At 41.2% G+C, this 23,747-nt stretch overlaps 2 protein-coding genes, 2 long non-coding RNA genes and 2 pseudogenes across 5 annotated transcripts; 4 read left to right on the forward strand and 2 right to left on the reverse strand.

Annotated features, from left to right (window-relative positions):
- Nucleotides 1-1,026: 1,026 nt before the first annotated feature.
- LOC124200560 lies at nucleotides 1,027-3,231 on the forward strand (annotated as a pseudogene).
- A 1,053-nt stretch (nucleotides 3,232-4,284) lies between these two features.
- LOC124199386 lies at nucleotides 4,285-5,619 on the forward strand. 2 transcript variants are annotated; one of them, XR_006876820.1, is made up of 4 exons: nucleotides 4,285-4,496; nucleotides 4,564-5,104; nucleotides 5,168-5,376; nucleotides 5,447-5,619. It is a non-coding gene; the product is annotated as an uncharacterized LOC124199386 (long non-coding RNA). The 2 variants fall into 2 exon arrangements; XR_006876819.1 differs by having other exon boundaries at nucleotides 5,175-5,376.
- Nucleotides 5,620-8,542: 2,923 nt separating this feature from the next.
- Nucleotides 8,543-11,330, reverse strand: LOC124199387 (serine/threonine-protein phosphatase 6 regulatory ankyrin repeat subunit B-like). Its single transcript, XM_046595193.1, has one exon. The coding sequence runs from the start codon at nucleotides 11,295-11,297 to the stop codon at nucleotides 8,679-8,681; it is 2,619 nt and encodes an 872-aa protein (XP_046451149.1). The 5' UTR covers nucleotides 11,298-11,330; the 3' UTR covers nucleotides 8,543-8,678.
- Nucleotides 11,331-12,688: 1,358 nt separating this feature from the next.
- LOC124200561 (putative ankyrin repeat protein RF_0381) lies at nucleotides 12,689-16,144 on the reverse strand. Its single transcript, XM_046596828.1, has one exon. It carries the CDS (start codon nucleotides 16,031-16,033, stop codon nucleotides 12,689-12,691), a length of 3,345 nt encoding a protein of 1,114 aa, XP_046452784.1. The 5' UTR covers nucleotides 16,034-16,144.
- LOC124199388 lies at nucleotides 16,124-19,604 on the forward strand (annotated as a pseudogene).
- Nucleotides 19,605-20,258: 654 nt separating this feature from the next.
- LOC124199389 lies at nucleotides 20,259-21,450 on the forward strand. Its single transcript, XR_006876822.1, has 3 exons — nucleotides 20,259-20,458; nucleotides 20,524-20,685; nucleotides 20,754-21,450. It is a non-coding gene; the product is annotated as an uncharacterized LOC124199389 (long non-coding RNA).
- The last annotated feature ends 2,297 nt before the right edge of the window (nucleotides 21,451-23,747 follow it).

Below are 23,747 nucleotides of genomic sequence, written 5' to 3' on the forward strand. Positions count from 1 at the left end.
ACGCACTGACGAGCTCTCCTTTACCGAAGATTACATCAGCAGCGCATTGTCTTTACTTTTCTTCAGTATAATTTCATTTGGTTTACAATCGTTTACAAACTCAAAATTTTCAAATAAAGCAGCGTATTCCGTTACAGGAGACCAACACCAACAATAGACCCCCTGCCGATATTGCTGGCCAAGAAACAGAAGGGAAAAATTACTTAGTGCTTCGAGCTGTGAACACATTATCACGCCTAAAGAAAGAGTTGCTCCCCCCAAAATATTACGTCACTGGTTCTTAATTTATTTTTAAAAATACGTTTTTTTTTGTTCTGAAAAATATGTGTAAGATTAAAAACTGAAAGATGACTTTAATGTTATATAATACGAGTGTATTATGAGGAAGCTTTGTTACTTTTGCCACGCAGCGTATAGAATATAGAATATCGAAATTTCTCAACACATACACATGTTATGTAAACATTCACTGAAGCGTGGATGCTGCCCGTCTATTGTATAAAATGTTTATGGTTCTGAACGATCATCGACAGGTGCGTTGGGTTTGACGACTAATGCGTTTTTCATCTCACCCAAAACATGTTACTTTTAACCAAGAACAAAACTGAAAACTCTTTTTCGCGAAAAATCCTCACGACCTATAAAAAAAAAAGGAATCAAAAACCTTAATTCTAATTTTATATTGAGTAATTTATAATTTTTTTTTTCTAATACGAAGCTTCTCTTATTGCGTTGCAGACAAGAGAATATTAGCAGATATTAGTCTGTGTAAGAAAAACAAATTTACATAGAATTCCCCTCTTTTTCGCTTCTTCTGGATAGTGTCATCTCTGGATCCCAGACGGCGTTGTAAATTCACTTTCAAAAGCAGCACTAGATAGAGCTTTTTGACAATTGTAGTCGTCTGCTTTTCGTGGTTTGTCATTCATCCACATGTCTTTTTCTTCTTCGTGTTTTCAGTAAAATTACTTGAAGTCAAAGTTATTACAGATTTTTAAAGTATTTTCAAGTGAAAAAGGAAGGAAAATGGAGGACCATGTTGATGAAGACAAGAAAAAGGCTCACCGGGAACGCCGTGCTGGTAAACTATTTTGCAGCACACAGTATTTGAAGACTATAGCATTTAACGATGGTTGAAAAATTATTAGGGCGCAAAGCGGACAAGAAAAATTCAAGGATCCACACATCCAAGAAATGGATGAGAAAAGCTTTTGCTATCCAGTCATTAGCCAAGGCTCGGAAACATTTTCACAGGTAAATCGGTTTGGTTCAGCCCAGATCAATCAAATCTTGCATGAAATGTCTTTCATAGCTGACAAAAATTTATTTCCCACGTTGGTTAGCAATTTCTTATTCTTTTCTTTTTTTTTCAGAGCCCGTAAATGAAAAAAGCAGCATATTCCATTACTAGACAGGACTCCCCTAGAACCCCCACCGATCATGGTAGCCATTGTTGGCCCACCCAAAGTCGGAAAAAACACTTTACTCTACTCCAAGCTCTAATAAAAAACTCTACACGAAAGAATATCACATCCATACAGGGACTCGTTACCATCGTCACGGGTAATGCGTTATCCGTTCATTATTACTAAAATGAATATCAAATAAATTTATTTCTCTGAAAAAATGTAGGGAAAGAAACGAAGGGTGACTTTTATGGAATGCAATAACGACATCGCCAAAGTGGCTGACCTTGTTCTTGCTTGCTTTTGAATTTTGACTGATGCTTCGTTTGGCTTCGAAATGGCAATTTTGAATTTCTCAACATCTGTCAGGTAAGGTCTACTGAAGCATGCTCCTCATGTTCTAAATTAATGATCTCGAACGACTAACAGGTGCATGGATTTCACCGAGTAATGGGCGTTCTGACTCATTGGACATGTTCAAGAATAACAAGTAGCTGAAAAAACGAAACAAATTTTGAAGCACAGATTTTTTAAAGAAGTGTACCAGGGAGAAAAATTGTTGTACCTCTGGTCAACTCCACGGAACCTACCCTAAAAACGAGATCAAGAACCTCGGCCGCTTTATCTCGGTCATGAAATTCCTACCTCTGTTGTGGAGATCGACTCATCCTTACGTCTTGGTGGACCGATTGGAAGACATGACACCTCCCAGTCGATTACACGAGAATCCCAAATGCAATCGGGACATCTGCCTTTACGGTTTCGCGCGTGGTGTCCACTTGAGAAATCACTGCCCCATCCACATCCCAGGCTGTGGTGATTTCCGCCTTAAAGATGTTTCTTTTCTTCCCGATCCTTGCCCTTTACCGGATAAATTGAAAAAACGTTCGCTGGTCGAAAAGGAGAAGCTGATCTATGCCCCCATGTCTGGGGTGGGCGGTGTCATCTACGACAAGGATTCCATCTACATTGAGCTTGGCGGCAGTCACTCGCACTCCAAACAGGATGGCCCTACAAATCCTAAATCAGAGATGATCTCGTCGCTGATGAAGTTGCAAAGGACGCTGGATGCGCAGATGTGTGAATCGAGAGGAGAAGGACCTACTCTGACGCAGGCGCATGACGAGGACGAGGAACTACTAGACGATGACGGCGACGTATCCTATAAACGAGAGATCCGCTGATCCTGTCATTGGGCTGGCGCCGATTTCAAAAAATTCCGCTCTACTCGATCCACGATCACAACGGACGTCACAGACAGCTCAAATACACGCCAGAGCATATGCACTGTACATCTTTGTTTTGGAATCCATTGACACCTCGAGACAAAGGTCTGCTGGCCATTCAGTCCATCTCTCAAGTTCAGGTACAATTCCCTAAATGTGTGATTGAAATTTGTCTTCAAAGTAATTTTCATTGTGGTTTGTTTCTTGCTTTGGCATAGTCTGGATTTAGGCTGGATTTCTATTTGGACAAGTCGACTCAGATTGTCAAGAAACTCAAATTAGTCGACACGCCGTTACAGATTTAACGCAAAACGGCCTTCATCTAGGGCATGTTCTCGTCGACCCTGGAAATGGACAAATTCGATGTAGCATTCATCCGCAGCGTTTCCGGCATTCGCGGTCAGATTTAAAAAAGCCATCCGCAGTCCGGAAGGATCGTTCCGTGCCACTTTTGAAGAGAAAATCCAACTTAGCGGCAAATGCCGAAATGTTGTATATATTTTGAAGTTGATGGCGTTCCGCCTGATGCCGATTGTGTGTGACTACTTGTATCTTCAATGGAGACGTGACAAACGGAATACACTTTCAATTCCCGACTATTTTTCGTCGTATCTTTATCTTCAATCTGATGTGCAATTTTTTGAAATACGTTCCCATGTTAATAGGTCACACGTTGGGTGCTCGTTTCGAACTGGCTGGCGAATTAGAACTCGTAATTTTACGACGGTAAACGAAATCAAAGTTTGAAGGACTTGTTCGATTTGTGCTCCCGCGACATTCCGCAGAATAGTGAACAATACCTAAATACAGCTATTGCCCTTTTGAGTATGTATTTTCACTGATAGGTGGCGCTAGTAGACACCGAATTCACATACTTGAGACTTCAAATTTCAGCGATAGACTTCTACTTTAGCGTTCAACATTGAAAATTTTATTTTTAAATTTAAGACTTAAACACATTAAAAGTTAATAGAAAGATAAGAGAATTGAATGTAATTAAGCATTTACTTTAATATTTAAATAAGTATTTTTTAAAATTTAAGCTTCCAATTTTAAGGAAACAGATTGTCCCCACGGCATGCCATACACAAGGAATGTTCTCTTGTGTTTAGTCTCTTGGTATCATAAGGATCATCTGAGAGCTCCACATCAGGTTGATATCCGTCCATGGTTGCTATTTTAATAGATGGAATTTGTGTTGCAAAAAAAGAGCCGATTTCTCAGCCAATGACACTGCATCATAAGGGTTCCCTCCACATTCAAGAATCTATTTTAATGCCATTAAAATGTTTCATGAGAATTTGTTGATTGGTGGAAATATCACATCAGCTATACCAATATGTCAACATACATGACCCAACATTGCTGTGTCGTGTCAATAAAGAAAGTTGTCACACCCCATACTTTCGAGTCAAACTCGCGCGTGGGTTTTTAATTTTTGGGGCAGATTCATTTCGGTTAGCAATTTTTTTTTCCCGTTCCTATTGTTATGGGCTTTTTTTTATTCCCTATAAAACGATTAATCGAACAAAAACATCGAACCCAAAGCTAAAAAGACACAAACTCCGCAAAAAAAAACCCTATCGGGAAACTCGCGCGCGAAGCAAGGGATCGGCATTTACATGATTGGCCAACAGATAAAGTCCGGCTGCTCTCTATTTAAGTCTATAAAAAGGAAACCACTGTAACAAAGTATAAAGGAGAACCCATTCGATATTTTGTGAAGAAAATGGCCAGCAGCCAGTCATCGTATCAGAGAAAGACACTTGTCTTCTTCTGTGCTTTTTTTGTAACCGTGGCAGGCGCCCAACATCCAAGTTACTTGCCGTCAACTAAAGACGACACCAATCTCCGTTTAGACTACGTATGAAACTGCTTAATACAAACATTTTAGTATTAATTATAATATACATAAAATTTTTTAATTGCAGGAAACTTTGAAAACTCGATTCGAGGACTTTGTTGGTGCCGTTGAGATTCAATTTGACCGACTGAAAGAGGAAATTTGACAGTTAAAAATGAAGGTCAGCGACAGCGAAAAAGATTTACATAATACGGGTGATGTCGCCTCATCTAAAGGTGGAATTCCAAGATCTTGTCATGAAGCCCGATTGGCTGACCCTTCATTGTCCACCGGCGTTTACTGGATCGATCCCGACGGCCAAGGTGTTGGAGACGATCCCATTCAAGTAAATTGCGACATGTCTTCAGGTATGAAATATAGCCTATTACCTATATAATTGCTGACCGTTTTATATTTATCTTGATATTTATGGTACACAATTTTCACTGTAAGCTGCGTTTTCTATTCGACAGGAAACGACAATTATTGGACACGACACCGAAGCATCGACAAACGTCGGCCATTGCACAGATCCTGGCTGTTATACGAAACCAATCGTGTACCAAGCATCATTAAAACAGATCACAGCCCTTACACAACTTTCATCAGATTGTCGCCAGTCGATTAAGGTTCTTTTCAAAAAATAATTCGTCGATCATGATATTTTATTCGTCAATTAAATTTTATGTCAGTATACAGTACGAGTGCTACTCAGCTCCTCTGCAGTTTGATGGCGTCGAATATTCCTGGTGGAATGACCGGAACGGTAACGAGCAATATTACTGGAACGGGAGCGATAACTCCACACATATGTGTTCGTGCGGAATTTCAAAGACCTGTGTCGATCCTAGCAAAAACTGCAACTGTGACGCGATCGTTCCTGTTGACTTAGTCGACGAAGGTAATATTGGAAAACAAAACAGAATTTATTTTATTGAACGCGTTTCAAATATGTTTTGGATTTTAAACAGGTGAGATAACTGCGAAGGAAAGTTTGCCCATCACACGTTTGAATTTTGGAAGAACGACCCCTGCAGCGTCGAGTGGCATTCACACTTTAGGAAAATTGAAATGCTCCGGTCAGAAGTTGGTCGACGGGATGCCAACCTCTTGCGTGGAATTGTGGCAGATCGGTCATGTCCTCAACGGCGCTCAACGGCTTGTACTTGATCAAGGGCGCGTCTCAAGTGGAAACAGTATATTGTGAATTTAGCAAAGCTTCAACCGACACAGGTTTGTTCAGACTTGAATTGAACTTAATCAGCATGAAATAATATCAAAGGTTTTACGCAATAGGATTTGAAACGTGGATTGGCTTTGCTGATGTTAAATCATCATCTGCATATTTCCATGTACAGAGGACTACGACTTACTCAACTAATAACACTGTCATTCCATTCGAAAACACAAGAACTAATGTGGGGAATGCTATGGACCCTTTAACTGGAATATTCACAGCACCGAGACCAGGGAAATATTTTTTTGGTTTTTCTGCTATTGCTAGTGTCATTCAAGGAACCAATGCTGGACGCGTTGATTTTCAGTTGAATGGCGTTAAGATTGCACAGGCATATGGCCACACCACTTATGATACAATTGCACACCAATCCACTTTGCAGCTTAAAAAAGGAGACCAAATAACACTGTTCTTGGTAGCCGGAGCTATTAATGACGCAACTGGTTATCAACATACTACTTTTGTTGGCTGGTTAGTCGAAGAAGATGATGTGTTCAAAGTATAGAGTGACAGCCGACGCGCAAAAGAACAAAAAACAAATTTTGATTTGGCATTTGATGGAAATATGTTTCGTGCGACTTCTCCAATGGCAAATTGAGTCGAAAGTTTGTGTGAGATTGTCAAAAATAGTAACTTTAACTGATATACCATATCCAATAAAAAAAATTAAGCAATAAATCAACTGTTTCCGATGGTAAATTAATCTGATATCGTCTGATATGTTTATCATTATTGCAAAGAGTTCAGCAAATCATAACGAGGTATAATGCAAAACTATAATTAGAATGTCTGTATTATTCTTGATTCTTTTGGCTTGCAAACTCTCATCAGTTGCTGCTGGATGCGGGGCTGGATATGACTAATAAAAAAAAGTTGAATATCGTTTATACAAAGAGAAGAGTTTTATCTAGCTAATACTCCTTATATTCACTGGAGTCGTAATTACACACGTTGCGATTGCTTTTGTATTAGGACGGACAGAAAATAATTCGATTCAAAACAAAATCGAGGAAGAAAGAAAAACAAATATCGACGTCATTTAAAAAGAAATATTGAATTTCTACAGGAATTAATCATTGAAGATGGCCGGATCGACTACACAATTGATGGGTAAACAATAACTGCCCACAAATTGATTTTGTTCTTAAGTCGACGACGACACATAAACCGACGTCAACGTAAACGTATTAGCCCATTTCATCAACACGGATGTCGTCATGACGTGTGTAATACTAATAATCAACGTTCAAATTAATCTTCAACAAAGAGCTTAATAAACCCGCTCAAACGCGGCACGGCATTACCAGCGAACCAAGCGGCTGAAAGCCACAACTAGTCTTTTGCGTCAGAAATCAGAATGGTGGCCGGTCAGCGGTTTTACGTATTCTCACATTCTGTCTGCTAGGTCGATTTGATTGTCAAACTAGAAGTTTTTTAAATTATTACTTGACATTTTGACAGTTCGGGCCGACGTTCTGACCATGATTCTGACACTCAGGCCCGGGTCTGCTCATGGAACGTCATCGAACAACGGTCGTCGCTATTGCAACGTCAGGCTGACGTTGCTATAGTGTATTTTGGCTATTGCAACGTCAGGCCGCTAGGTGCGCTGCAGTCTGACGTTGCGCTATGCCAGCGCATAGCTATGCTGGAGGCTTGGAGCAACGTCAGGCCGCTAGGTGCGCTGCAGTCTGACGTTGCGCTATGCCAGCGCATAGCTATGCTGGAGGCTTGGAGCAACGTTAATGAACCATAATAGCTTAATGATACCGTAATAGCTGCATAATATGTCAGAGAGAATCAATCTGACGTTCTCTATCGTCTCTATCCTACTTCACTTCGTCGCTGCAGTCTGACGTTGCTCTATCCCAGCGCAACCGAGTCCCTTTCTTAAGCTTTGAGCAACGTCAAATAACTACTTAATGCTACAATTCATGTATAATGTTTTATACTACCATAATATGTTTAAACTCCTATGAATTTAGAGAGAATCAATCTGTCGTTGCGCTATATATTCCTACATTATATATTGCTGGAGCGTTTGCGTTGCTTACCCGAATCTCTGATCCTAATCTAATCCTACCGCTGAGCCTCTCTTTAAGACCATGCTGAATTTACGTCAGGCCGCTAGGCGCTGTAGTCTGACTTTGCGCTATCATATTGCATCCCATTCCATTCTTACAGCTTTATAATACTATAACAGGATCCCGCTTAAATACTGTATGAATGTTTTGCCAAATCCCGCCAGGAAGAAATTCTCCGGAAATTCTCTTTATTTTTCTTTTTGGACACTTTTAAAAATTAAAGCATTAGTTTCATATGTCCAATGATTTTGATCCAGCGCCTATGACGGGGGTAATAGCCTAGCAGTAGAGGGTAGCAAACGTCAGAATTAAAAGGGCCTGACGTTGCTCCGGGAGATACTTTACTACACTAAGAGGCCCATTACGATAGCGCAACGTCAGACAACAGCGCACCTGACCGTAGCATTAAAATATGAGTTGGCTGACGAAGTGAAGAATGATAGCGCAAATTCAGATTGATTCTTTATGAATTTATAGGAGTTTATACATACTGTGCAGGTCGGGATGCAGGTATACAACATTATACACGAATTTTAGAATTAAGTAGTTGGTTGACGTTGCTCCAAGCTTAAGAAAGGGACTCGGGTACGCTAAGATAGCGCAACGTCACACTTACTTTGATTGTTGATACCTCAACTCGTCTAAAGAACATTGGCATACAGAGAAAAGCCAATAACGAATAAATGTAACATTTAGCATAGTCGCCTCTTTAAACTTTGTTTAGGTACACATGCCATAAGGGCTGACAATATAAAGGAATGCCGATTTAAAAAGTCATTTTGTTGTTATTTTTGTAAATGTTGCTACTGCCAGCATCATTTTTCACAAGATTTCCCTATTTAGGAGTTGGAAGAAACTAGATTAAGAACAGAATATAAATTCTTACCATTCGTTTGCGCCAGATTCCCTCAGACGACCGATAATCCTCTGTCCTAGTCCGTGTTTGTTGGATCGAGCATAAGCGAAAGCAGTAAGTCCGTTGTGGTCGTAGTCGTTAACATTCAGTTTCTCAGTTTTGAGAAAAATCTCGATGAGGTCCATCGTTTCTGCATTTCTCGCCGCCATGTGAAGAGGTGTGACTCCGTTCTTGTCAGCAATGTTGGTATTGGCTCCCATTTTGATCAGACGACGAGCATTGATTGTAACAGGGTCGGGTCTGTTAATTGCGTAATGGAGTGGCGTCCTTCCGTCGCTGTCAACTCCGTTGATATTGCATTGCCCGGTTTCCAGTATGATGTCGATGAGTTCAGTCGTTTCTTCATTAGCTGCCGCCAGGTGAAGTGCGTTCGCTCCGTTTTCTCCCCACGTCAATGCGCTGACATCTTGTCCATTTTCTATCAAGAAGCGAATCGTTTTCACGTACGAATCTTCTTCGATGAGACCTGGTACCAATGCCGCAATTTTCTTCGGTTTGTAGTTGCTTCCTTCTGCCTTCGCGGCCATTTTTTTCCTCAACAGATTGACAATTTCTTCGCCGAGCCCGTGCATGTTGTCCATTGCGTAATGAAGCGCATTGTTTCCTTTATTGTCCAACAAGTTGACATTCGTGTCTTTGTGGTTGACGAGTAATTTGACAATGGCCATATCTTTTGCCAACGTTGCCGCCAAATGAAGTGGAGTGACTCCATTTTCATCAGCGACGTTGGGGTTGGCTTCTTTTGATAATAGGAAGCGAGCGGCAGTCACGTTGGAGTACATAATTGACATGTGGAGGGCAGTCATTCCAACAGCGTTGTTCCTTTCGTCGATATTAATTTTTTTTTCGTATGCCAAAAGTAAGTCGAGAATATCCGAGTTTTTACTGAACATTGCTGCCAATTGAAATGGACTGACTTCATTCTTGTCGCGTATGGTGGGATCGGCTCCCTTTTCTAGCAAGTAGCGAGCAGTGATTATGTTACTGGCCCCTGTTGCATAATGGAGAGCGGTCATTCCACTGACGTCACGACTATTTATATCGACTAGGGAACCTTTCAGGATCAGACTAATTATGTCAGTTGTTGTTGCTAAACGGGCCGCCAAGTGAAGTGGATAAATGCCTTCATTGTCACTTAGAGTGGGATCAGCTCCTTTTCCCAGCAAGTATCGAGCAGTGGTCATGTTTTCGGCACCTAATGCTAAACGGAGAGCGGTCATTCCATTTACGTCAGCATCATTGATGTTGAATTTACCGGTTGCCAGAATGACGTCAAGTAGTTCTGTCTTCTTTGCACCAATCGATGCCGCATGAAGTGCATTCCATCCTTCTTCTCCCCATGTCACAGTGCTAATATCGGCTCCTGTTTCTATCAGAAAACGAACCATTACCATGTTCGAATCTACGATTGCCATGTTTAGAACTGCCTTATTTACCATATTCTCATCGTTGGTCTCTTCCCCTGAGTATTCGTCAAGCAAATTATCTTGAAATATTTCTTCTTCGACACTGATGGCGCCTTTTTCTTTCAATCGATTGGCAATTCCCTCACTTAGTCCGTGCTTGTTGTACTTTGCGTAGTGTAGCGAATTGTTTCCTGAGTTTTCCAATAAGTTGACATTCGTGTCTTTGTGATTGAGGAGCAGTTCGACTATGTCCATGTCTTTAGCAAGAAATACCGCTTCATGGAGTGGAGTGAGTCCATTCTCATCAACGACGTTGGGGTTGGCTCCTTTTTCTAACAGGAAGCGTGCTGCTGTCAGGTTGGATGCTGTAATTGCGAAATGAAGAGCAGTTGATCCCCGTCGACATCTAGTTTCATTGATATCAACGTACTCACTTTTCAGAAGTAGATCGAGCATATCGGACTCTTTGCTGTTAATTGCTGCACAGTGAAATGGAGTGTAATAGTCGTTGTAGTCGCGGATAGTGGGATCGGCTCCTTTTTTCAACAAGTAGCGAGCAGTAATCACGTTGCTGGCCTCTATTGCGTAATGGAGAGTGGTCATTCCATCGTCGTCACGACTACTAATATCGACTAGGGAACCTTTCAGGATCAGCTTGATTATGTCAGTTGTTGTTGCATGACTGGCCGCCAAGTGAAATGGAGTGACTTCATTCTTGTCTCGAATTGTGGGATCGGCTCCGTTTTCCAGCAAATAGCGAGCAGTAGTCATGTTTTTGGCATTTAATGCGAAATGAAGAGCAGTTCTGCCCTCTTCGTCACGATAATTGATGTCGAATTTACCGGTTTCCAGAATGACGTCAAGTATGTCCGTCGTCTTTGCAACGGTCGATGCTTTATGAAGTGCATTCCATCCTCCTTCTCCCCAAGACACAGTGCTAATATCTGTTCCGGTTTGTGTCAGTAAACGAACAAATTTCACGTCCGAATCTACGATTGCGCCTGCTAGCATTTCCACAATATGCTCGGATGTTACATCATTTTCGACTTTTTCGTCGTTAAGGCAATTTACAGTTTGAGAGACGACGCCTTTTTCTTTTAGAAGTTTAACAATTGTTTCATCGTGCCCGAACATGTTGTCCATCGCGAAATCAAGCGCATTTCGCCCGTCATCGTCCATTAAGTTGACATCCGTGTCTTTGTGACTGAGGAGTAACTCCTCTCTAAGAAACGCTGTGTTGAAAAAGGAAAACATGACCATGCTTTGAAAATATTCTAAATTCTATGTTTTCAAAACGGAAACACAAAGTTTAAAAAATGGAGTAAATTTCTTTTTCTCATTTTTACCTTCGCGCCACTTTTGACATTAAATCTAATAAACGCCCCTCATTAAACGACACATGATTTAACTAAACATTGTGTTAAGAAAAGGTAAAAATGTTAACTTTTTGCATCTCTTTGGCGGGATGTAAAAAACAAACATTTTGAAACATCAACAAATGAAATAAGTATACATCGCGTGAATTGGTTTGATAATCAAGTTTATTGCAAACCTTATCTTTAGTTTGTATACATCCTAGTCCTAGCAGAAAATTATCAACGGCTTGTTTCGTCCAATTATCACACAGCGGCGGTAGAATAATTATTCAACATACTTAATAAAAGCCCGGTGCCACTTATTTGATATGACTGCGATAGGTATTGAACTCGGGACTCCCGGGTCCCAGTTCGATGCTGATCCACTGTGCCATTCTAGATATTTTTTGAATCCTTCACAATCATGGCATATTCGACGATGGGCGTTAAGACCTTTGAAAATTTTTCCGAATATCCAAACATCACTTCCAATTCGCTTCGTAGCACCCATCACACACACCACACAAATGAATTAAAAAACATTATGTGAGCCATTTGGCGACACACTCGATGCATAGATATGCTTAGTCAACTATATCGACGGACAAACTATATGTATAGGCCATTTCACGCACCGTGCCTATGCACGTTACGTATGTTTAGGCAATACGCATACATATAGCATACGAAAGAAACAGTACTTAATGAAAAGTTGCTTTTACACTAATTGTATTAAAGTATGTTGACTGATAGTACTTTTGGGACTTAAAGTACTTAATCTCTTGAATCGTAGTTATTTGAAAAAGTTGTTTATGGCTTTTTTGAAACTATGTTTGGAATTGTCCCCTCAATGAATTTTTTTAATCTAATAAAATGAATATATAGAGGATGCAGAGGATTAGATTTTTACCAAATTAGGTATAAATGCATTAGCTGCAAATTAAGGTATTCAACTTTAAAGTTAATTCATTTATTTATGTAAATAAAATTTTGTAAGAATTTCGAGAAATATGCAAATAAGGGGAGGGATAACAAGGCCATGGCTTCCAGCATAGCCTGGGGTTCTTTCGGGGCGGTTAGGTTAAAAACCAAAAGAAAACAAATGTGTTTGGTTGGGGGGAATCATTTTTGTTTCGAAAAAAATTTCTAAACATCGTGTGTCGGAGGAGGTGACAAACAAGTCATGTTTAGATATAGCAAAACATTAGTTTCCTTTTAGAACACAGCGTTTCTTAGAGAGTCGACAATGTCCATGTCTTTGGCAAACATTACCACTACATGAAGTGGAGTGACACCCTTTTCATCGACGCCATTGGGATCAGCTCCTCTTGCTAACAGGAAGCGAGCGACAGTCACGTTGGATGCCGTCATTGCGAAATAAAGGGCAGTCCTTCCTGTTTTGTTCCTTCCGTCAATCTCGATCTTTTTTTCGTTTTGCAGCATGAGATTGAGAACATCGGTGTCTGCCAGGTATTGTGCTGCTAAATGAAATGAATTGTTGCCCTCATTGTTGCGTATGGTGGGATCGGCTCCTTTTTCCAGTAAATAGCGAGCCATCTCCACGTTTTTTTTCTCTATTGCGTAATGTAGAGCAGTTCTTCCAAGTTCGTCACGGTGATTGATATCGACTTGTTTATTTTCCAGGATTAAAGTGATTGTTTCGATTGTTTTTGCATAAAGGGCCGCAAAGTGAAGTGCGGTGTTGCCTCTCTTGTTGGCAATGTTTGGGTCGGCTCCTTTTTGAATCAGGTGACGAGCAATCGTTTCCAAGTTTGTTCCCATGATTGCAAAATGGAGAGGTGTCACTCCTTCTCTGTCACCTCCGTTGATGTCGAATTTTCCCGTTTCCAGAATGGCGTCGATGACATCCGTCGTCTTTGCCAAAAATGATGCAAAATTAAGTGCATTCGCTCCCGTTTCTTCCCATGCTCTGATATCTGCTCCATTTTTCAATAGGAGACGAACACTTTCTACGTCTGAGTCTTTGATAGCTGAAAGCAGATATTCCTCCGATATTTTATCGATTTTGTCCTCAATTGGTATTGTACCGTCGCTTAAAAAGTTTTCAACTTTTCGGGGCCTTCGATTGCTGAAAACACGCATATGTTTTTTGAAATATTCATTGTTTCTTTTGAGCAATTTGCTTCCTCTTTCCAGAGCGCCTTTCTCTTTCAATCGTTTGACAATTCTTTCGACGAGCCCTCTCTTGTTTTTCCTTGCGTAATGTAGTGCATTTCGCCCCTTATTGTCCAAGCAGTGGACATCCACGTCTTCATGATTCAAGAGCAACTCGACAACGTCCATGTCTTTAGCAAGAAATACCGCTTCGTGGAGTATAGTGGATCCATTCTCATAATCGATGTTGGGGTTGGCTCCTTTTGATAACAGGAAGCGAGCGACATTCACGTTGGATGCTGTAATTGCATAATGGAGGGCAGTCGATCCCTGTTGATCTCTAGTTTCATTTATGTCAACTTTTTCGTTTGCCAGAAGTAAATTGAGAATTTCGAAATCTTTAGCGTTATCCACCGCCACGTGAAATGGAGTGAGGCCTATGTTGTTGCGTATGGTGGGATCGGCTCCCTTTTCCAGCAAAAGTCTAACCCAATTCACGTTGTTGGCGCGTATTGCGAAAAAAAGTGGAGTTTCCCCATCTTGATTGATGCAGCGGTTGAAATCGAAATTTCCTTCTTTCAGAATTTCATCCATTTCCTGTGAATTCTTGGCTGTCGCTATTCGAAGGCCATCAAATATAGTCAAGTTAATTGAAGGATCTGTAACGCCTGTTGCCTCGTCTGATTCTTCAGTCCACTCGTCAGTATCGGTACTCGCAGGTTTGATGCCCTTTTTCGAAAACCGATCACCAATTTCCACTGCTAGTCCGTGCATGTTTTCCTTGACCAAATTGAAAAGTATTTTATCGTTTTTATACCGGCTCAGGTCTCCTTCTTTCATATTCATTAGTAACAAGTCGACGATTTTCATGTCCTTTGCGCTGAGTGCAGCCAGGTAAAGTGGAGTAATGCCATTATTGTCTCTACAATTGACATCTGCTCCCTTTACGATCAAATGCTCGGCAGTGATTTCATTGGATGATTCGGCGGCATAATGAAGTGCAGTCCATCCGCATCCATTTCTATAGTTTACATCGCCCATCCCGTTGACTTTTTGAGCTTCTAAGAGTAGATCAATCATAGGGTTACCGTTATTTTGCAGGGCTGCCACGTGAAGAGGGGACAGATCGTCTTTGTCGAAAAGGTTGGGATTGGCTCCTTTTTCTATCAAGCGTTTGACAGCAATAACGTTGGATGCGTAAGCGGCAGCATGAAGCGCAGTTTCTCCGAATTCGTTTACATCGTCAACATTAACTTTGTCATGTGCTAGGAGCAAATCAATGATCTCGTTACCGTCTCTTTCTCCTACTGCCACATGAAGAGGAGACAGACCTTCTTTGTCGTAAATGGTAGGATTGGCTCCATTTTCTAATAATTTTTGAACAGCGATGACGTTGGAGACAGAAGCGGCCAAATGGAGAGCAGTGTGTCCATCTCTGTCTACATCGTCAATCTTGACTTTGGGATGAGCTAGGAGCAAATTGATGATCTCTGCTTTCATTGTGGTCGTGACCGCCAATTGAAGGGCGCTTTTCCCGTATGCGTCACGCGTCGTTGGGTTGGCATTCAGTGGATGTTTCAGAAGATGTTTGACCATTTTGGATTTCGAATACATAATCACATAGTGGAGCGGAGTATATTCATTGTAGAAGGCGTTGATGTCGTACTTACCACTGTCGATCATTTTATCAAGAAGATCGATATTTTCCATTTGAATTACAGTAAATAAAGGGGACCAATCTGAACGACCCCTAAGGATAACAATTAAATCCAACATTTTTTTGTTGCGGCCATTTTCAGGAGGAGGGGAGCATTTGAAATAACCCTTGTATTCGTATTCTTCTTGAGTAATTTGTTGACTGATGAAAGTGACAAAAGACTGGCAGTTTGAGTTCAAGATGTTGTACTTTTCTGGAATGACCTGATGGGCCCAAAGTAATGCTAAAAGATATTGAATCGTACCTTTTCCTTCCAAATTTTCGACAATGGGTTTCACTTTACTTCGCACTTGATCATAACACTTGTCCTTGACGTTATTTTTGTTGCGTGATCGTTGCAAAGCGATGTAATCACGGTTCTTTTCTAGTGACCACCAATAGTCTCCATCTGTTTCACATGTCGTTTTGAAGACGATGAAAACGTGAAACACTTTAATAGCATTTCCCCTGCTGCCAATGCTGCACTGGTGGGTTTCAAATTCCGTGATTTTCGACTCTTTTTTGATGTCTTTTAAAACCTTCAGCATGTCAGGTATTTCAGCTTGTTCTGCTCTTTTGATATCTTCCGTAGTTTCCTCGTTGAGTAAAAATCGAAAGAGCGCAGGTTCCGATACTTCGTGATCCACGTCAGGTTCGTGATCAGCATCGGGCACGAAGAGCAACTTATGCTCATACTCGCCACCAAAATATTGCCCTATACCTGGAATGCTTCTAAAGAAGTTTTCCATGTTCTCAAGATAAGTTTTGATTCACTAATGTTTCAAGACACTAATTAGTCGCTGCCCTACACTGCTTATACTTTTATGGTTCGTATGCACTTTTACGATGAATCCGTTAGTCTCGAGTCAACGAAATGGACTGATTAGATGCCAATGCATTTTCTCACTCGCAAGATGGGAGGATTTACGCACCACCTATGGTCTCATTTTTCATATCTTGTTCGTCATTTGATAAAATCATCCCCGCCGTCGGCCACCCAATATAATCTCTTCCAACATTTATGGCTTTCGCTTATGCAGTTTGATAATGCGACTTGGGAAAACCAATTTTTATTTCAAACAAATCGATCAAAACAGCATTGCACCATTTGTTTTCTTAATTCGTTGCTGAGCCTAAAATGCCGTTTGACGCTGTCGCCTTTGGAAGGATTTTTACGCAAAGAAACTTTGATAAAAAAATATCTGAAATGGGATCATCGAAATAAAAAAGCGACTTACTTGAAATAGCCCAGCGGTCCTTGTCACATTTTGAGAGTCTTTTTATTTTCCCAGACTATAGTAGTACTCCTCCGGCTCTTGGACCAAGGCTTAATCACTGTGTTCCTAACAGGATGATGTATTTCTACGTGGGTGATTAGACTAGTTCTGAGCTTACTAAATTATGAGAAAACCATCAGATGGAACGTGAAAAACATTTTGAGTGAAACTAATTCCCGCCATTTTAGATGATGGGATAAAACGGCCGTCTTCTGCTGTAGCCCATTGGATATCTTCTCGGGTTGTGGTGGAGGAAGAGAGAGTAACTAAATTTAAAAATGGCCGCGTTCAACCCTTTCCTCCCGTTTCTCTCTGTTACAATAATTGAGGGAGCGTTCCCGGGATTGCGGCATTCATCGTTTCGTCAGTTGGGGCTTAGCGTTATCTCTGAAAAGTTCTTGCGTTTCTTGCCATCCTTATTCATATGCTAGTTTTGTGTGTGATTTGTGTTTTTGAAGGAGCACAGAGATGGGATCAATCGGACCTCATTTCTCTCCTATTTTTATGATGTTGTGACATCAGCGCTTTTCATTTTCCACCAGTAAGACAGTCAGTCGTGGATTCTCACCGGGATTTAGTTGGGTTTTAGTGTTTTACAGTTGTTTTCTGCTTTTTGATTGTTTCGGTCGTCGTCGTTATCGCCCAACGTTTTCATGGAAGCGGTCCAGTTGGGCATCGCCCTGCTGGAAGGCGGCAACCCCGTCATTCAGCAGAGTCTCTATACACGAAATTGCAGTCGGCCGAGACGAGCGCCATCTTCTTCAAGGTGTTCCACGACAAATTCAGAGAGACGCAAGCGGAAATCCGGTTCACCATGTCGGTCAACACGACCGAAATGGCCTCGGCGGGTAACAACAAGCTCAAGGACCATTCTCATGAAATGAAGGATCATTTCCCGTACGACTTGAAGATGAAACATCAACGCATAATGTCCACAAGAGCTTCAAACTGTAACGTCACTGTATAGGGGAGCGCATGGATCCTTACAGTGACTCGTGGAACAGCTCCAGGCTGGATGATTCGACTACAACGACGTTGAGTAGTGTCAACTCGACGCTGGAGGACTTGGTGAGACAACAACAACAACCCAAATCGGTACAACAAAACTTTAAAACGTGATTTAATTAAAATTCTTACAAAAAAATAAATTTAATTCACCCTTATAGTTAACTACGGCAACTGATTCGACCATGGAGTCCAAGTTGTCGGCCAAGGTTCTGGTAATGCTGCCCGTCTTCCGCTTCCTGCAATTGCTGTGCGAGAATCACAATCGAGACCTGCAGAACTTTTTGCGGGCCCAGTCCAACAAAAACAGTTACAATTTAGTGTCAGAGACACTCATGTTCCTCGACTGCATTTGCGGATCGACGACGGGCGAACTAGGTCTGCTCGGCCTCTAAATTAATGAGCAACAACGTCGCCCTCATCAACCAAACCCTGGAAACATTGACGGAATATTGCCAAGGACCTTGTCACGACCAAAACTGCATCGCCACTCACGAATCGAATGGACTGGACATCATCACGGCTCTTCTTCTTACCGACATCAATCCATTAGGTAACAATTTCCTTTCATTCCATTTGATTCTAATAATTATTGTATCAATTATTTAGGACAACGGAGAATGGATCTTGTTTTGGAGTTAAAAAACAACGCCTCCAAGTTGTTGCTGGCCGTCATGAAGAGTCGTGGCGACAGCGAGAACGCAGAAAGGATCCTGTACAACATGTATCCTCGCAAATTGGTGGACGTTGCCAGCAAAGCCTATCACCAATAAAAGTTGGTCGGTGGAGAAGAGGCGGCCAGTCCCAAAGAGGTCGGCCACAACATTTACATTTTGTGCCACCAGTTGGCGCAACACAACAAAGAATTGGCCGCCATGATGAAACCGCCGCCAATGGACGGAGTCGGTGGTGATGCGGCCCTGCAGTACTACGCCAATCACACGGCGCCAATCGAAATTGTCCGTCACGCCGGGACATTCCAGCGGAGCGTCAGACAAATTTGCACGGACACGGAGATTGTCTACCTTGTCGTTTACCTCATATTTTTCTTCCTCGGACTCAGCACCACCCATTCGTTCTTCTTCTCCGTCCTTTTGTTTGACGTCGTCTACCGCGAGGAGACGCTGCTCAACGCCATCCACTCAGTGACGCGAAACGGCAGGTCCATCGTTCTCACTGCCGTTTTGGCTGTCATCCTAGTCTACATGTTCTCCATCCTCGGGTATTTCAGTTTCATGTCACTTTTCCATGTTTCATATTGAAATTCTTTTATTTTTGCCAGGTACATTTTTTTCAAGGACGACTTTTTGGTCGAGTAGACGGCGACTCAGTGACAGTTGTCGTCCCGGGATCCAGTTCATCCGGCGATATTAGATGTTCCGGCGGTTCCACTAATTCGTTCATGAGCCAAATCGAAGAAGCAGAGGGCAGTGGTGGTGGTGGTGGTGAGAATCGAGAAAGAGCCTGCGATTCCCTCATCATGTGCATCGCCACTACTCTAAACCAAGGCTTGCGTAACGGTGGAGGCATCGGTGACACCATCCAGCAGGGTAAAGATGTCCTTCCGACTTTTCCGTTATTTAAAAAAAAAATACTTTTCGAATAAATTCTGATCCTATACTTTCGCTGCCCCGGAGAGAAAAGCGTAAGAGATTTTTAAAGATTCTCCAAGGTTCTTGGCGAAATATTTTGTCTAGTACCCTTCCCATAACGATTCTTTTGTTTGTGGATTTTTAGGAGCCAATGTTTGGAGCTCGAGTGATTTACGACATGCTCTTCTTCTTCGTGGTCATCATTATCGTCCTTAATCTCATTTTCGGTGTCACTATCGATATCGACACGTTCCCCGATCTTAAGGAGCGAGAAGCAACAAAAGGAGGAGATTTTGAAGAACACGTGTTTCACCTGCGGCCTCGATCGTTCCCAGTTCAACAATAAGGCCGTCAGCTTCGAGGATTACATCCTCCACGAGCACAACATGTGGCATTATCTTTATTTTATCGTCCTTGTACGGGTCAAAGATCCCACCGAATTCACTGGACCTGCCCTACTAACACGGCCCATCCAATTTATGTAAGATGTAGGTTAATATGGGATGAATACATCCAGGTCACAATTGGGGGGCGGTAGTATAGCGTAGGTATAAATTTATTCGGATCTAGGATGGGATGAAATAAAGAATATTCATCGTAGATCCACCAGCGTATATTCATTAATATACTGATTGTACGTCAAAGTAATATACCCGGGGGTATGATTTTGTTGTGATACCATTTGGTACATACACAGAATGTGCATCACAGTATAACCATATAAGGTACACAGTGGACGAAAAAGCTAAAGAATATCTCTATTTCCAATACACACAAACATTTGTTCCTTAAATGTATGAACAGTTGGTCAAATGGTTAGAGAGGTGAGCTACGGAATTGAAGGTCAGTAGTTCAAGTCTCGGGGTAGACTTTTATCTTTTAATTTCTGACAGAAATCATATCCAAAGATGGATGTTATTTAAGGATACTGTGTATACACAAACCGGTATATTCAAGGGACATACAAATGGTACGTGCGGGGAAGGGGAAATAAGGATCACCATGAAGCATTCCATGGATATGCTGTTTGTATCTCCCTTATCCTTGGGAGTACGCTGCAGTCATATCCATGGTACATCGCTGTGTTAGTAGGGTGAAAGCTATCCCTAGTGGCACACGATGGCCATTGGATATCCACCCATAATCTTAGGTTGATCCCAAATGATGTACTTTGGATGTGTTTTGGACATCTTAATTACCGTTCCATACCAAGTCTCGAGGTTATCTATGGATGATCTAAAGTACATCCTATGGTCATCCATAGGATGTCCTATGAATATACGTCTACGCCATGGTCAAAGTGAGTCCATCTTTTTAAAAGGTTCTTTTGAGCATTTCTCATTTCTCCCATGTCTTTATTAACAGGACAAAAACTTGGAATGGTTTCCACGATTACGGGCTATCTCTTTGGCAGCCGAGGGTGAAGAGTCCGAGAAAAACGAAATTCGTTCACTTCAAGTTCAACTTGAAACGACTCAATCTCTCGTGTCCACTTTGTCTCGTCAACTGACCGAATAAAAGGACCAGGTAAATCGCCTTTTTCAAGTGAATCATTAATTAAGTTAAAATTAGTTAAAACTCGTCCTTCAATTTAGATGACGGAATACCGGAAGCAGAAGCAACGAATGGGATTGCTCAATTCAGCACCGGCGTATTTCCACCACCTCAGCCAATAAGTTCGACACTCGAACCGATTTTTCCCGACTCTTTTTCCCTATCCAAACAAAACATTCCCTAGCGCTTCCCTTCATTTCCTACTATCAACTGCCTTCTCTGCCACAACTGCGATGTTAATCCATGAAGCGACAATAACGAGTCCCAATCCGCACCAATGTTATCAAATTAAGTTTTCTATTGTTATTCATCTGCTGCAATGAAATATCTTATGACAATATTGTTTACGAATCTGTTTCTTAAAAATTGTTTATTTTTTGGATAATTAACTAAAATTCCCATTCAATATTCATTTGTTGAAGAACGGCATCCTAAATTGGTCCGTTCGTAAAAAGCGACCCAATGATGTCATTCAATTTTCTATTTGTTTCATAGTCTATGAGATAGACGATATATTATTATCGATAAATTCTGTTGTCCTTTTTTTCAAATATCGGTCGTTTGCTAACGAATTTGGGAGGTTCTGTCTCTGTTGGTAATGTCGGCATTACCAATGTTGCTCTTTCCAGTTTCGCCTGATTATGCATTTCCTTTTCATGTCATGCCTTCATTGCCAGCACTTGAGAAATAATTTCGAATACACACTGCTGCAAGGAAAATTCACAAATTGACTTCTGATCATGTTTACACCCATTAACTGGTCAGATTATTCGTCGGGTCGGGCCCCTCAGTAACCGTTCAATTGGTTCAGAGTTTCAAGATATGAAAATGAGAAATGCAGAATACTAACACTAATATGTTACCATCAAAGTAGGTCAGAAACTTATGGAAATACAAATGCTCCTTGACACGAGGAACACGAATATCGGGTTTAAAAAATTATCCGACCAGTAGAAGTGCTTCAAAACGCACTTTAAAAATTTTCGATTGCAGTGCCAATCTACCTAACAGTCACAAAAGCTCATTTTCGAAAGTGGCGCCAAATATTTGAAAATCAATCAAGCTCAGAATCTTACCAAAAATATATTTAGAAGATGCTTCTTGACACGAGGAACAAAAATTTCGGGTTAAAAAATTATTCGAGCAATATAAGTGTTTCAAAACTCAATTCAAAGTTTCGACGTCAGCGCCATCTACTGACAAAATTAAAATAGATCAGAATTTAACCAAAATACACTTAGAAGAAGAGTCTTGACACAACAGGAACAAGGATATCGGGTTTAAAAACTTATCCGACCAGTAAAAGTGCAATAAAACGCAGTTTAAAAATTTTTGATTGGAGTAATTTTCCTCCTAGCAATATGAAAAGCCCATTTGCGCCATAAGACAACACGGCCGGCGTCGGAGTGATCCGATACTTTGTGCGCCACTTTTCTAGGCATAAAAAATAGGGGAAAAAATCTGAAAAAAATTCAGACAATAGAAAAAACGTAAAATGACATAAATCCCAAGTTTGGTGAATTTATGTCATTTTTTCGATTTTTGCCACCCGAAAAACCCATATGAAAAATACACGCCGCCTTATGGAACGGCGCGGGGTGATCCCATACTTATGGAGGGGACTGTATCTACCAACTCCAATTCTCAAGCTTTGTCTGAAATAAAAAAGGAAGCAGAGGGATGGAAAATGGCCCCAGAAAAGAACCAAAAAAGTTATTAAGCGACCTTCTACAAAAGAAAGAAGAGAAAAAGCAGAAAAAACGAGAGGAAGGATTTATTAATGCTGTGTCCACTAACTCTAACGTTCAAACGATAGACGACACTAAACGCGACCTAGAAGAATTAAAAATAACTGCGAAAAATAATCAAAAATTATTGAACGACATGATGCAACAAGCTAGAGAGACGACAAAATTAATGAATCAAGTAAGCCAATTACAAGCTCAGGCAGTAGTACCCAATCAATCAGTTTTCCCACCCCAAAATCAGAATAATCAACAGGGCCACAATCACAGCAATCAGTTTGTGGAAAGAAATACCCAAGGGCCACAGCCGCCACCCAAATACGGCGGCCAGCCGAATAATCAAGCAAACAGATATCCACCTAGGGAAGCTAAATATTGCGCTTATTGTGCAAAAACCAATGCAAGCAATCCAGTAACGCATAATACCGAATGTGCGGATTCGGTCCACAAGGTCCCACTTGCTTCAAATGTAAACAAACCGGACATTTGGCACGTGACTGCCCGGAAACGCAGAATACCCCAAACGGGATATAATGGATATATAGACCCCCAGGACAGAAAACCGATGGGCAGCTTAATCCTTGGAACCGGGGAAACTAGAGACCACCAATTGTAACGTTGGGCAAAAAGGTGGGCCTTGTCCGAAGTCCCGACAGACTGTTAATGAAGTAAAAGAAAGTAGAAAAACAAAGCAACTCGACTAAAAATTCAAGTGGGGAGCGTAAAATTTAGCGGCCCTTTAGACAGTGGCGCCGGAAGAAGTTTAATTAATACTGGTGTATTTAATAGGATAAAAAACGAAATCAAATATTATAACGCTGACGCCCCGGTCGATTTATACGGTCTAGAGAACACCAGATTGACTACAAGAGGATTAATAACCCTCGAAATCTCAGTTTTAGGCGATAATCTTCTGCAGAACTTTATCGTCGTCGATGGAATTAGCGAGGAATGTATCTAAGGTCTTGATGCTTTATACGAGCATAAATTTATTATTGATGGAAGCGAGAGGAAAATTTACAGGGTCAAGAAGACAACTTTACCCGACTCTGCGCCAACCATAATGGCAGGACGAAGATCACGCCTTTTAGTACCACAGTCGTTGAATCGGAAGGGAATGGGGCACAGCTTCCTCCCAATCTTGCGTTTTATTTGAATAGAGGGCCGGGACTCAACAGCGGATTACGTTTAGATCCTTTTATCAATAAGGGAGATGAAGGAGCATTTTTTTCAATAGTCATAGTAAACGAGACTAATAAACCAATAACCTTGCCTAAATACGAATTGATT

This window comes from Daphnia pulex, chromosome 8 (assembly GCF_021134715.1).
Source record: "Daphnia pulex isolate KAP4 chromosome 8, ASM2113471v1".
Lineage (NCBI taxonomy): Eukaryota > Metazoa > Arthropoda > Branchiopoda > Diplostraca > Daphniidae > Daphnia > Daphnia pulex.

What these genes read in the sequence shown, in the direction of transcription:
- LOC124199387 (XM_046595193.1), bottom strand. Translation starts at nt 11,297, where the DNA reads ATGGACGATGACGGGCGAAATGCGCTTGATTTCGCGATGGACAACATG.
- LOC124200561 (XM_046596828.1), bottom strand. Translation starts at nt 16,033, where the DNA reads ATGGAAAACTTCTTTAGAAGCATTCCAGGTATAGGGCAATATTTTGGT.